Source organism: Capricornis sumatraensis, chromosome 1 (assembly GCF_032405125.1).
Source record: "Capricornis sumatraensis isolate serow.1 chromosome 1, serow.2, whole genome shotgun sequence".
Lineage (NCBI taxonomy): Eukaryota > Metazoa > Chordata > Mammalia > Artiodactyla > Bovidae > Capricornis > Capricornis sumatraensis.
The window spans coordinates 232,972,213-232,986,943 of record NC_091069.1 but is presented as its reverse complement, the minus strand read 5'-3'; the positions used below and the strand labels follow the sequence as shown (position 1 = coordinate 232,986,943).

The following is a 14,731-nucleotide window of genomic DNA, read 5'->3' as shown; positions in this document are numbered from 1 at the left end:
TAATTTCAAAGACCTACATGAGAGATGAAGGTATAATTTTTATATTAATACCCTTTAGATATACTAGATTAAATAAAAGATGTAACATCAGTCTCACATATTCCAGTTTACTTTTTAAACTGAATGCTGGAAAATTAAAACTTACATGTGGCTTGTATTACATTCTATTGGGCAGTGATGAGGTTGACTTTGACATACCTATAGAATATCCAAATGGGTATATTCAGTAGACAGTAGAATAATACCTAAGTCTACAGCCAGTGGGAGAGGCCACTTATAAAACTATCAGCACCTGCATCCAGTTCTTATCAGTCCCAGCGATTAGGCAATACTCTCTCCCTTTTCAAATCTAACTTTCTTTTTCAAGGTAACGGCTTTATTGAAATACAATTCACTCACTATAAACTTCATCTTTTCAAGTATAAAATTCAGTGGATTTGTTCAAGAGTTACACAACCATCACCACAATCTAATTTCTCCACCTTAAAAAGAAATTCTGTCCCCATAAGCAGTCACTCCCCACCCGCCTGTGCTCAAGCCCTTGGCAACCACTGTTTTACTTTCTGTTTCTATGGATTTGCCTGTTTTGCAATGTCAGCTTTGCAACTGGAGTTTCTCACTTCAGTGCTTCTGATCCTGTATTACTTGCTTTCCTTGACCTGGCCCATTCAGGTGTTTGTTTTTCAAGTGTACAGCCTATCATGGAACCTGAATATGGTCACGACACAAGACCCACCTTCCAGTCTAAAGGAGACACTGAAGACAGACGAACATGTTAGCCTGTACTAAAGAGATGCTGCGGGACTCCCCTGGAGGCCCAGGGGTTGAGTCTGCCTGCCAATGCAGGGGCATGGGCTCTATCTCTGGTAAGGGATGATCCCACATGCCTCAGAGTGGCTGGCCCCGTGTGCCTGCTGCAACTACTGAAGCCCAGCAGCGGCCAGAAATCAATCAATCAATTAATTTAAAAAAAGAGATGCGATACGCAAAATCTTTAGAATTTTTATTCAGGACATATAATGTGGTTTCTTCAACTAATAATTTGGAAGGGAAAAAGTGAGAAAAATACAGAGGGAAAATCTACAGATTATAAATGACTTAACAATTTATTTAAATTCTGAGTCATATAGACTGTAAACACACACACACATACACATCCCTAATTATAAGAGAGTGTGGAAAGACAGCAACAGCAGCATAGTTCTCAAACTCTCCAAATCCCCATAAAAAACAGAGCAAGTAAACAGCAAAGCCTGAGCCCCTTGACAACGTTTACAACAAAACTAACTGACAAGGTATCTTCAACCCACCCCAGATTACAAACGGGGGCCAAAGGCTTACACAGTAGTGTCTGTGTTGGTAGAAAAATAAATACTCAATGGAGCGGCATTTAATGGAACTAACAAGAATTCACTGGAAAGAACAGGCCAATCTGAGAGCAGCAGTTGAAATGAGAAGTTCTCCCCTCTTCAATACCAGCTGAGTGTAGGAGGCTGAAATAAAGACTGAGGAGGTTGCAACAGTCTAGTCCATGTGACTCCCACAATTGATATTCAAGAGCAAATGAAAAACACTGAAGGTGGGCAAAGAATATATGGACCATAAGAGTTTCTGAAGAAGAAAATCAAGGCAAGGGAAGAGAATAAATACTAAGTGCTGTTAAGTCAAGAAAATGTTTATGAAATAAAAGAAGAAAAGAGACTATATCAACCCAGAACGACAAAGACCAAAAGATTCTAGTAAAATTGCTGGATTTCAAAGAAAAAAATTATTTAGACATTTAGAAAAAAAAAAAAAGAGTATCAGATTTTCCAAGAGCAAGCTGTTACACTAGAAGAAAATTAAGGCACTTAAGAAACTCCAACCAAGTATGAGCCAAGAATTTTTACATTCAGCAAAACTGACTGAGACAGTCAAAATGATTAGAGAAACACTGACATAAAGGTCTTGTGAGAAATTTATGTACAGTTAACTGTAGACGTTAAGATTAAGTGAGAGCTAAGAGGCATATAGTATAGTGTATAAATAGGTGTATGCTTCAACACTATAGGACTATTACCTATGATTATTAGAAAAATGAGAAAAGAATGGAGAGAACATATACAGAAAAATTTTTAATGTTTTCAGTGCTTCACAGGTGGTGCTGGTAAAGAACCTGTCTGCCAATGCAGGAAACTTAAGAAATGAGGGTTCGAACCCTGGTCAGGAAGATACCCTGAGAATCAGGAATATACCTTGGAGGAGGGCATGGCAACCCACTCCAGTACTCTTGCCTGGACAAACCCACGGACAGAGGAGCCTGGCAGGCTACTGTCCATACCGTTGCAAAAAGCTGGACACGACTGAAGCAACTTAGTATGCACAATCACATTAGGTTACATTATTATTATTTGGGACTATTAAGCATGTAATATGGGATAAAGTCAATGAGTAATTACCATATACACTAACTCTATCGTCCTTTGCATCCTCAATGTCCTTAAAAATCAGGATTCTTGATATGGAAAAAAGAAGACTGAGATATAATAGAGAAGTTTAAAATTTTCTAGGTAGGGGTCCTTACACATCACAATAACATATTAAAAATACAAAAGGGAACTCAACACGCCAATATGTAACTTCTGATCCTACTGCAGTTCTCATCTAGATGAGTGATAGCATTCATCCAACTGCCTGAAACGGAAACAACAGATTCATCCTAATCCTTTCTATCTAATCAACTTCTATCAAATGTAATCTAAGTCTTGTCTTAAAGAGCTCTTGAATTCTTCTCTCTCTTCCCATGACCCTAGTTTAGGCTCTCATAATCTCTCACGGAATATAACCAGACATAAAAAAGAATGAAAAGATGACATCTGCAGCAACGTGGATAGACCTACAGATTAACATACTAAATGAAGTTTCATAAGCAATACAACCAAAGGATACAACTCAACAGTGGCTGAATCAAGAAATGAAGCCGCACCTTTGGAAGGCTGGTGGATCGTCATGCCAAACCAATCAACATTTACATCAAATTCAACAGAATTTAGGACAGCTGATACCTCCAGTACACAGATAGGGGACTTGGTCCTACAACCAAACCTGTAAACCACTTTTTTCAAAGTTAAGTGTACAATGCCTCCAGTAAAAGAATTTTACAAGTTAAAGGCTAGATGAAGAACTTAACAACAACAACAACAACAAAAAACAACTCAAAATGGACGAAAGACTTGAGTAGACATTTCTTCCAAGAAGATATACAAATGGCCAATAAGTACATGAAAAGATGTTCAATATCACTAATCATTAGGCAAATGCAGAACAAAACCACAATGAGATATCATTCACAGACATTAGGATGACTTTAATTAAACAAAACAAACAAAGAAAACCCCAGCCAATAAGCATTGGGAGGACATGGAAAAATCGGACCCTTCATGCACCCACCACTGGTGGGAATGTAAAAGTGGGCAGTCTCTACAGAAAATACTACGGTGGTTCCACAAAAACGAAGCATATAATTACCATATGATCCAGCAATTCCCCTTCAGGGTGTATATGCAAAGAAATTTCAAGTAGGGGACTCAAACAGATGTTTGTACACCCACACTCATACCAGCAACATTCATAATAGTCAAATGGTGAAAACCTAAATGTCCATCAACAGATGAATATCATATGATTTCTTTTATACGAGCTACCTAGAATTGTCAAATTTATGGAGACAGAAAGTATAACTATGGTTCCCAGAGACTGCAAGAGGAGAGAGTGAAGAGATGTTCCTTAATAGGTATGGGTTTCTAGTAGGGGATGGTGGAAAAGTTCTGGAGATGGATAGTGGTGATAGACGCACAATAATGTATTTTCTCAGTGTTTGTTTATATGTTTTGAATTTATTAATCTATTTTCTCAGTGGTTTTTTGTTGTTTTGGTTTTGAATTTATGTTTCGTTGTCTTTTATGTTTAAGGGTTGATGGCTTTTATGCATCTATAAAATAATACGCTGAGGTTTCCAGCATTTTGTAATTATTTCCAAAAAACCAACTCAGTATACAAGGGATTATGCTTCTGAGCAAAACAAACTTTCTTGTTCTTCATTCTTTAAATTACTTTCATTGTCACATTGGCTTACTATTACTGCTACCACATTCAGAGAAGATGTGCCTTTTCTTGACAAAAATAGTTCAGGAATGCTTGACTCCCCATCACAAAATGAGGGTTAAGAACAAAATAATACAGAGTGTACTTTTTAAATTTTGCTAATAATTTGAAATAATAAGCTTAAAACCAGGCTTATTTTAGAAATTTAAATGGTTGAAAAAATGTTATTAAAATGTCTACATTTTCACGGATCTTCTATATGCTTTTGAGTTATATTAAACAAATAAACTTTAAAATGTCACAGGCTACAAAAATTAACTCAAAATAGGTCAAAGATCTAAATGTAAGCACAAAATAGGTGTTAAGTCTTTGTGATCTTGGGACTTGGCAATTCTTAAAATAAGATATGATACCAAAAACATAAGTACCACAAGAAAATATAAACAAGATAAACACAGTCAAATTTTGAAGGTTCTCTGCTTTCTGTAGGTGAAAAATCAATCCAGAGATCAGAACTTTTTTGCAAACCATATATCCGACAATGGCCTTGTATCTATAACCCATAAAGAATTCTTATGACTCAAGAACAAAACCAGCACCACCACCAACAAACCAAAAGATCTCAATAGAGTTCTTCAAAGAAGATATTTAGTCTTCCTTTAAGCTGGAATGCCATCTTGCTAGCAATCTGCAGAAATGACCAACATAAAAGGAAAGACGAGAGGCACCTGCTCTATGTTCTCTAGGCTTTTCAGAAAACACGGAGTTGTTCCTTTGGCCACAAACTTGAGACTCTACGAGAAACATGACCTTGTAGACATCAAAGGAATGGGCACTGCTCACAAAGCATCCCCACAAACGCCACCACAGCGACACTGGAAGAGGCCGCCATGCCGTCCAGCATGCTGTTGCCATTGTTGTAAACAAACCAGCAAGTTAAGGGCAAGACGCCTGCCCAAAGAATGACTGAGCACATGGGGCAAATTAAGCACTCTAACAGCCGATAGAGCTTCCAGAAACATGTGAAGCGAAGTGATGAGAAAAAGAAAAAAGTCAAAACAGGTACTTGGGATCAACTGATGCGCCAGCCTGCTCCACCCAGAAAGACACACTTTCTGAGAACTAATGGGAGAGAGCCGGAGCTGCCAGAACCCACTCCCCTATGAATTCATGGCATGATATTAAAAAACAAAAACCCACAAAAGATCTCCAGACTCTAAAAATATTTCTCTTAACTGAGGGAAAGTGTGGTGTCCCTTCCCACAAAGAAATATTTGAAGCAAATTTTAACTGTCCTAATTCAGTAGGTGATGTCATTACTATTTATATTTAGTGTTTTTTTTTTTTTTCTTCCTGGAAAATGTGATGTGGTTTATTGTGCAATATACTCCAGTGGTTAGAAACTGCCAGAAATTACTCAAAAAATATTTGTACTAGGAAAATAAAAAGATATACAAACAGCCAATAAACACTTGAAAAAATGCTTATCATCATCAACCACTATGAACTGCAAATTAAAACCAAAATGAGATACACTTCACATTCACAAGGATGGCTAAAATAAAAAGAGATGGATAGGAAATGTTGGTAAGGAGCTGGAGACATAACCTTTGTTGGTGGGAATATAACTGACAGTTACTCAAAAAGCTAAAGAAAGAACTGCCATAGGTAATTTTATTCCTAGGTATATATTCAAGAGAAATGAGAACTGATTTGTTCACAAGTGTTTACAGCAGCATTTATAACAGCCAAAATAGAAAGTGAAAGTGAAGTCACTCAGTTGTGTCCAACTCTTAGCGACCCCATGGACTGTAGCCTACCAGGCTCCTCCATCTATGGGATTTTCCAGCCGAGAGTACTGGGGTGGGTTGCCATTTCCTTCTCCAGGGGCTCTTCCTGACCCAGGGATTGAACCCGGGTCTCCTGCATTACAGGCAGATGCTTTTACCGTCTGAGCCATAAGGGAAGTCAAAATGGAGAAACAACTCAGATGTCCATCATTAATAAACAAATACAGGAAAAATGCGATATATCCATACAATGTTATATTGTACATAAAAAGGCAGGCAGGCAATGAAAAGGAAGGAAGGATAATTTATGCCACAACATGTAATTTCTATGTGTGGAGACGGGGCACAGGCCATCTGGCCATCTGGAGGGTTGAGCAGGTTCCACTGGCCCAGGTGCTCCTTGGATAGGTGTCATTTCATTGTCCTCAGTCCTTCCCCCACCAATTCATTCTCACTTTTTATGCCTCTCAATTGTGGGCCTGGGACCTCACCAAGTCAGTGCAAGTGAAAATAGCTTCCGTCTCCCAATCTGACTTCTCCCATGCGTATTTTGGGACATGCATTTGTCCACTTTCACTTGTCATCTTTATAATTACACCAGCCTTGATCTCCTAATTCTGGAGAACCCTACACCTCTATCATGTTTTATGGCAATTTATGAGATTTCCTTTTTTTTTTTTAATACACAAAATATTTCAACAGAATCTTATGAGTTGGAGATTAAAAATGGCTATTCAATCCATCATCTCAAACTAGAAGCTCCCTATCTAAATTTTTCTTTTTAAGTGGGCCAGTTTTATTTATTTATTTTTGGCTGTGCTGTACAACTTTTGAGATTTTAAGTTTCCCAACCAAAGATCACCCCCAGGTCCTTGACAGTAAGAGTACGTACCCCTAACTGCTGGGCCACCAGGGAATTACCTCGAAATCTTAAAAGTAGAGTTTACACATTTTCTCAAACCTGAGCTCTCTGAACCACTCAAACCCTCTTTCCAAATAACATGAAAATTTGGTCACAGGCTATAAACACTATCATTTCTATTAGTCTCTTAAAAAAAAATCAGTAGGAAGCATTCCTTGCCAAATAAAATCAAATTACCAAATTAAACATGTTTTTAATATTTAAGAAAATAGAACTACCAATCTAGCACAGTTTGAAAAGCAAGTTTTATTTTATTTTATTTGAGGTCTTCATAATTTCATATTCACATTTCATCTGAAGTATTTAAAAGAACTGTTTCCAGGAGTATTTATCTTTCCAGGCACTCAACTAGAATCAACAATCACTGTCTTTTTATATTTTGCACAATAATTTATATTTATTTACAAAAGTAATATGAAACTAAAATCTGTAGTATAACAGTATTTTCCAGGTGTAAACTAATAAATGTATCCCATTTAAACAAGAAATTATACACAATATATAATAAAAACTTCCTTTCTCATTAAAATAAGTTAACCAGAATATTTAAATCAGCAAAGTAATTTAGTAACATAATTTAGGGGAAAAAATCCAACCCAAATCCCATTTTCCTGTGTATTTCTATCTACTGTGTGAGGGAGAGGGGAAATGGGAAAGAAATGTTTATTATTTACAGATCTTCACTCTTTCTCCACCTTGCATTATGTCATCCAGGCCTGGGTTGGCCTCATCCAAACTGAGGATACTACTGATTACACTAATTGATACTCTTGATACATACATAGAAAATTGAAAAACCTCTCAAACTTCATGTGTCCAGAACAAAACTCAATTCCTCCCCAAACCTATTCCTAACTACAGTAAATGCTAATGGCACCAGTATTCACCTAGCTCTTACTGCAAAAAATCAAGTCATCCTTTATTCCTTTTTCCTTCATTCAATCCATCAATAAATTCTGTTTCCAAATTGCAAAATTTACCCATTTTCTCCCATCTCCACTGTCAGGTCACTGCCTCCTGCCTTCTAACTTATTTCTCCGCTTTTGTTCTTATCTCCTTAGAGTCCAGATCCCTCTCAGCAGTCAGTATAAATCAGATCACATTACTTCCCTGCTTAAAATCCTGTTTAGAATAAAACCCAAATTCTCTACCATGACCTACAAGGCCTTTCATACTCTGACCTGTGTCTACCTCTCCCTCCTCATCTCGTATCTCTCTCTGACTTGCTCATGATCTCCAAGCCACTGTGCTTCCCTGAGTATCACAAGCTGGTTCCTCACTTGGGAGCTCTGCATTCGCCATTCCCTGTGCCTAGAATCCCAAGCTCCTCAAGGAACTAGCCTGTCTTCCTTGTATTCAAACATCCCCCCTTAGAGAGGCCTTTCTAAGGTAGCCACCATCCTTCCAATTATCTACAAATCGTCCTTCTTAGTTTTTTGCATACCACCTATCACAGTCTAGTTATCTTACTTCTTTATTGCACCTCCTCCCCAAATATAAGCTCTTCAAGGGCAGAGACTTATCTATCTTGCTTATTATTCTCATCCATGCCTAGAACTTACCAACACTTAGCAGATATTCAAAACACTTGTTGAAAACAACTTTATAAACATCGTCAAAGCAGTACAGATATTAATTATATTGATTTTTATTATTAGTTTATTATAGTTTAAATTTGGGAAGGAAATGGCAACCCACTCCAATACTCTTGCCTGGAAAATTCCATGGACAGAGGAGCCTTGTAGGCTACAGTCCATGGGGTCGCAAAGAGTCGGACATGACTGAGTTTAAATTAGTTTATTGTAAATAAAAGTTTTATCTATATTCCAACAGAATAAAAAATATATAAAGAGTATATGAGCACAAAGGAAGAGAAAAACACCACTGTGCTAAATCCTATTCCTTGAAGACAGGAATAAAATAAACACATGTAGGTTATTGCTGCTACCTGTCAAACACCCAGGACCTTTCTTCCCCCCAGGGAACTCTCACATAGGACACTTCCCATTTGGAAGAGATGTATTTGCAAGACACCACCAGACTGTCCAAGGAAGAAAGACAAAAGGGAACAAACATCTTTCAGGATCAAAACTCCAGGCGAGACCAGAAACGGGGCTTTCAAAGCAATTTCCACAACCTCTTTGCAAAGAAGTTCAGTGGATCAGAACACAAAGAAAAAACTAACAAGAATCCCTCAATGGATCCTTTACCTACCAACAAGATTTCTTCAGAAAGTGACTTGGTCTTGCAAAGGAACTCAACAAAGGAAGAGCTGTGTAAAGCATACTTCAAGTTGTACTGTCAAGTGGTAAGATGAGGATAAAAACCTTATATAGTATATACCTAGGTGGGAGTATGCATGTGTATTATATATATAAATCTCTGTCCCCAAGGAACACTAGCAAAAATACTTACTATATTTAATCACCATAGAGAGATTAAATCACTAAAGAGACAATGAAGAAGTGAAGAAGATTAGTTTGTGGTTGAGAGCTGGCTTTTTGAACCTTAGCATGGGGGAAGAGGGAACCCAAGCCTTTTTACGGCATTATAGAAAAACACATTAATCTGGAGGAAAGGAACATGTGTAAGAACAATAACACAAGAAGAAAACCGCCTGTAGTCATTTGGGGGGTTTGGTTAGGGAGGGGGATGGGATTCAATACAGAAAAGTTCTATTAAAGAATAAAAGGAGAGTAATATAGAAAGCACTCGGAAAAAAGGCCCATGAAGCAAATGCAGAAAAGCAAAGTCAAGTCAATGGTTATGGCAACAAACCTAGTCTGGCACTTCTATATGCTATCTCTAGAGTTTTCTCTCTTGTGAAGAATAAAAAGAACCTTGCTTTTTTGTATTATTTGCATACTCAGGTGATGTCAATCATAACAAGTGAACAGTTCCATTTTAAGGCCTTAAACACTGCTGAATACACAGTTAAAAAGTTGTACTGCTGCCCTTTCCCAGGATAAACATGAAGATGAAACAGTATGAGTTGGAAAAATGAATTCCCATTAGAGAGAAAAGACCATCTCACCATACAGCTCTATGTAATACAGCAGCTTCTCAGATATGATTTTATCTGTTCAAAACAGTTAAGATCTGAGAACAAAGGTCAGCAAGGAACTAAACCAGAGCTAGTGTCATGCAAGAAAACAAACATTTTAAAATATAGCCTCGAGGTCTTCACTTCGGAGCCCATTCACTTTTATTTTAGATGGGATTCTAACACATCTGGTCAAGTAGTTTCTCAGTGTACAACAAATCTGAGGTAGCAACTAGAAACTGGAAAAGACAGAAAGCTGTGTTGAAAGCAGATGACCTAACAGGAGAAAGGAGACTAAAACATCGTTGAAAAAAAGCAATTAAAAAAACTCTAGAATCAATCTAGAAAGTGTTGCTGGCAAGGTTTTATCCAAACAGCCTCTGAGATTATGTTTTATTTTAGTATAATGTGACATTAATATGATACTTAGTATAGTGACTTGGGTGAAATACTGAGTTCAAATAATGATCTTTAAGTGATAAGGTTTCAATCTTGGAGTTTCTGATTTAGTAAGCAATTACAGTTTACTCAGCAGACCATAGGTGATTCTGCTGCACACCTAGAACTGAGAATCACTGTCCTAACAGTCTAAGGAAAGATTATACTACACTTGTATTATTTAAGAAAGGAGATGTAACGTACGACATGGTAAATTAACACGACTTGTGTGTGCGTGCATAGGCACTCAGTTGTGTCCAACTCTTAGTGATCCCATGGACTGTAGCCCACCAGGTTCTTCAATCCATGGCATTTTCCAGGCAGGAGTACTGGAGTGGGGTGCCATTTCCTCCTCCAGGGGATCTTCCCGACCCAGGGGTGGAACCCTCATGTCCTGTGTCTCCTGCACTGGCAGGTGGGTTCGCCACCTGGGAAGCCCTGTATGTTATATATAAGAGTAAATCCTAAGAGTTCTTGTCACAAGAAAAATTTTTACTTATTTATTTTATATCTATATGAGATGGTTCACTAAACTTACTGTGATAACTGCTTTATGATGTACGTATTAACAAATCAAATTACTGTGCTGTATAACCTTAAATGTATACAGGCCTGTATGTTAATTATATCTCAATAGAACTGGAAGGTTTAAAAAAAAAAAGAAGTGAGGATTTACTATGATCTTTAAATGTGTTCAAGAAAACTTGTTTTTAAAGTTTGTATATTTTGAGGTAATCAAGAATAGTCACTTTAGCAGAACATTTCATCTCCCCAAAGGAGGGAGTGCGCTAAATAGCAGACTGCCAAGAGCCAAGCTACCCACAGAACAGTATCTTCTGAAACTACATAAACATAATACACTTATGCAATGATGAGTGAAGCAGAATACTCAATGTGGAATGAAATAACAGTTGAAATTTAATGAACTTAAAGTTACATGAAGAAAAACATCTCATTACTTAAGTCTGGGTACTAAACCTCTCACTATGCAATAGAATCTCTTGAACAAATTACTTAAAACTTTTACTCACCTTTCTGAAAAATCAGAGTCTATAAATTCTCTAGCCCGTTTTCTATCACTGAAAAGAAAAAAAAAAAGAAAATGCATAAGGAACTTTACTTCATGAATAATTTAACTGATCTAATTCCACACTGAATATATATCCAAACACAAAACTAAGAATTACAAAAGATATGTACATAAAATCAGAACTTAAATTTTGTCACTGGACCCAAGAAATCACAACAGTCATAGGTTTGAAATGAGCTTAACGAATCTCTAGCAAGAAATACTGCAAATTTATAAATGAGAAGGGCTTTCCTGCAGGAGACACAGGTTTGATCCCTGGGTGAAGAAGATCCCCTCGAGAAGGAAATGGCAACCCACTCCAGTATTCTTGTCTGGAGAATCCCATGGACAGAGGAGCCTGGTGGGCTACAGTACATGGAGTCACAAAGAGTCAGACACGACTTGTGTGTCTACCAATGAAACAAAAACAATAAATGAGAAGGTACAGAAAAGTTTTATTCACTCTGGGAAGACTGGTTCTTAAAAACATTAGACAATCATACTACATGCAGTATAAAGCACAGCCAGTTATTGAAAATAGCCAAACCCTGGTCATCTCCAAAGCAGGCCAGCACTACTGGCAGAGACTTGGCTTTCATTAAATTATCTTCCAAGGGTACGAAAAACTTGAACCTAACTTGCAGATGTATATGAGGATATCGTTAAGGACTGAATGAAGGTCATGGTATTGCTATTATTATGGACTTAACATGATATTATGGACTTAACATACTATTGTTAAAGATGGAACAAAGAGCCTCTTGATGAAAGTGAAAGAGGAGAGTGAAAAAGCTGGCTTAAAACTCAGCATTCAAAAAACGAAGATCATGGCATCTGGTCCCATCACTTCATGGCAAATAGATACGGAAACAACGGAAACAGTTATGGACTTTCTTTTCTTGGGCTCCAAAATCACTGCAGATGGTGACTGCAGCCATGAAATTCAAAGACACTTGCTCCTTGGGAGAAAGTTATGACCAACCTAGACAGCACAGACATTACTTTGCCGACCAAGGTCCGTCGAGTTAGAGCTATGGTTTTTCTAGTAGTTATGTATGGATGTGAAAGTGGGACTATAAAGAAAGCTGAGTGCTGAAGAATTGATGCTTTTGAACTATGGTGTTGGAAAAGACTCTTGAGAGTCCCACGGACTGCATGGAGATCAAACCAGTCAATTCTGAAGGAAATCAGTCCTGAATATTCATTGGAAGGACTGATGCTGAAGCTGAAACTCCAATACTTAGACCACCTAATGCAAAGAACTGACTCACTGGAAAAGACCCTGATGCCGGTAAAGACTGAAGGCAAGAGGAGAAGGGGACGACAGAGGATGAGATGGCTGGATGGCATCACTGACTCAATGAACATGAGTCTGAGCAAGCTTCAGGAGTTGGTGACGGACAAGGAATCTGCAGTGTGCTGCAGTCCATGGAGTCGCAAAGAGTTAGATATGACTGAGTGACTGAACTGAACTGAAAGGCCATGGAATTACAGGTGATTCTGTCACTTCATCTTACTTGATAATAGAAAAGACATTATGTATACATACGAAGTGATGTCTCAAGGGGAAAAGAATCTGCCTACCAATGCAGAGGTGCAATGGGTAGGGAATATTCCCTGGAGAAGTAAATGGCAACCCACTCCCATATTCTTGCCTGGAGATTTCCATGGACAGAAGAGCCTAGCAGGCTACAGTCCACAGGGTCACAAAGAGCTGGACACGACTAAGCACACACACACACACACACACACACACGCACGCACGGACGCGCGCACACACACACACACAAACTCTTTTGCCTCTAATGCGTGTGTGTGTAACTTAAAGCACCCTGCCAGGATTGTTATTTCATTCATTTCTTTAATATCCTTGAAGCAAGGAGATTCTTACTGAACCAACATTTACTGTTTGCTTGTTAGAACTCACAGGTGTAAGTCAATGACAGAACCACCAGTGTGGTATGCCATGCTGGAAATAATTTCTAAAGGGACAAAATAAAATTTTCAGTCACTTATTTTACTATTTCCTTTTATGGAGGGATGAGATACTAAAATGATAAGAAGGGGAAAGGTTGAATAAGGGTATTCTAAGGGAAAGATGGAACATGCAGAGACCTGATATTAAAAGCAGCAAATGAGTAACAAAGAAGGGACACTGATTTAACTGTCCAGCTTTCAAAAGAATCAAGATAAAACTCAATGAAAGTTTTAATATATTTTGGTCTCTTTTTTTTCCTAGTTCTTTTTCTGGTTTTACATGAAACAAAAATGCTAGTTTCAAGAAGAAATTCTAAACACACACACACACACACACATATACATAACTCCTTTCTTATGTGTGTTAAAACAATATAAAATGCAGTTTTTACATCTCCAAAGTGGCTAAAAGTCAAATCAAAAAAAGCAGTCTTCTTTCAGAGCTGAAGAAAGATGTTTCAGTTATTATTTTATTTTTCTGTTTAAAATGGTTGTTCCAGGGAACTCCCTGGTGGTCCAGTGGTTAAGACTCTATGCTTCCACTGCAGAGGACAGGGGTTCAATCCCTAGTCAGGGAACCAAGATCCAGAGGCTATATCCTAGATGTCCATTTTATATCCTAGACACCCATTTTATAGCTAGGACATAAAATGAAATAAACAGGTGATCTTAAAGGAAACATACTAGTTTTTAAAGCCATAAAACAAGAACAGAAGATAAGACAGTGAGCAAAAAAAGATCAGAACTTTAAAAAAAAGTTTTAAAAAATGGTAACTTGCAGTACCACTCTTACCCTGGGACCCAGCCAGTAGCTTCCGCTATGTGTGTCTGAGTAACCATTGCTGGTGCAGGGGTATATGGACTCCCAATCAGAACACTTCCTGAACTGGTTAGTCTCTGTGGTGTGCTTATAATCTGTAAAGTCAGAACAAGGAAAACTATTCTTAGTTGTTAAGCCTACAGGCAGAAAATAAGTTTATAAGCAGGAAACCTTATTATCTAAAATATACTTAATATCAATCATCTAAAATATAAGCAATACCTTTGACCCACTTGTATATTCTAAGATCTTGAAGCACAAGTATCAACACTGATACAAAGTACACTGTGGATTTCAGCAAGTGAATAGCAATTGGGAAGGATTAAGCTGGTGACTGACAACATTTTAAAAATCAGAAAAATGAAAACCTTTCTTTAGAATTATGAAAACTAATTTTAGTTGAACTTGATTAACTAGAACTGGGATAACATCAGATTAGATTTTCACAGTTCAAAACATATGCAAAGACATTACACAATTTGGATTCTTATATAGATGCAGTTTTATCTGTTTCTTTTTAAGAGCATTTCCTCATATCATTAAATATTCTTCAAACACATTTTAAAGACCATAAAACATTCTTATTATT

At 37.5% G+C, this 14,731-nt stretch overlaps 1 protein-coding gene across 2 annotated transcripts in view; it reads right to left on the bottom strand.

Annotated features, from left to right (window-relative positions):
* TFDP2 (transcription factor Dp-2) overlaps positions 1-14,731 on the bottom strand; it is a 203,214-nt gene that overhangs the window by 26,827 nt on the left and 161,656 nt on the right. For both annotated transcript variants that reach the window (XM_068990236.1, XM_068990309.1), the window contains 2 exons: positions 14,116-14,237; positions 11,308-11,355 (listed from right to left, as the gene is read on the bottom strand). In XM_068990236.1, coding sequence (XP_068846337.1) covers positions 11,308-11,355; positions 14,116-14,237 — 170 coding nt within the window. The remainder of the gene's footprint in view (positions 1-11,307; positions 11,356-14,115; positions 14,238-14,731) is intronic.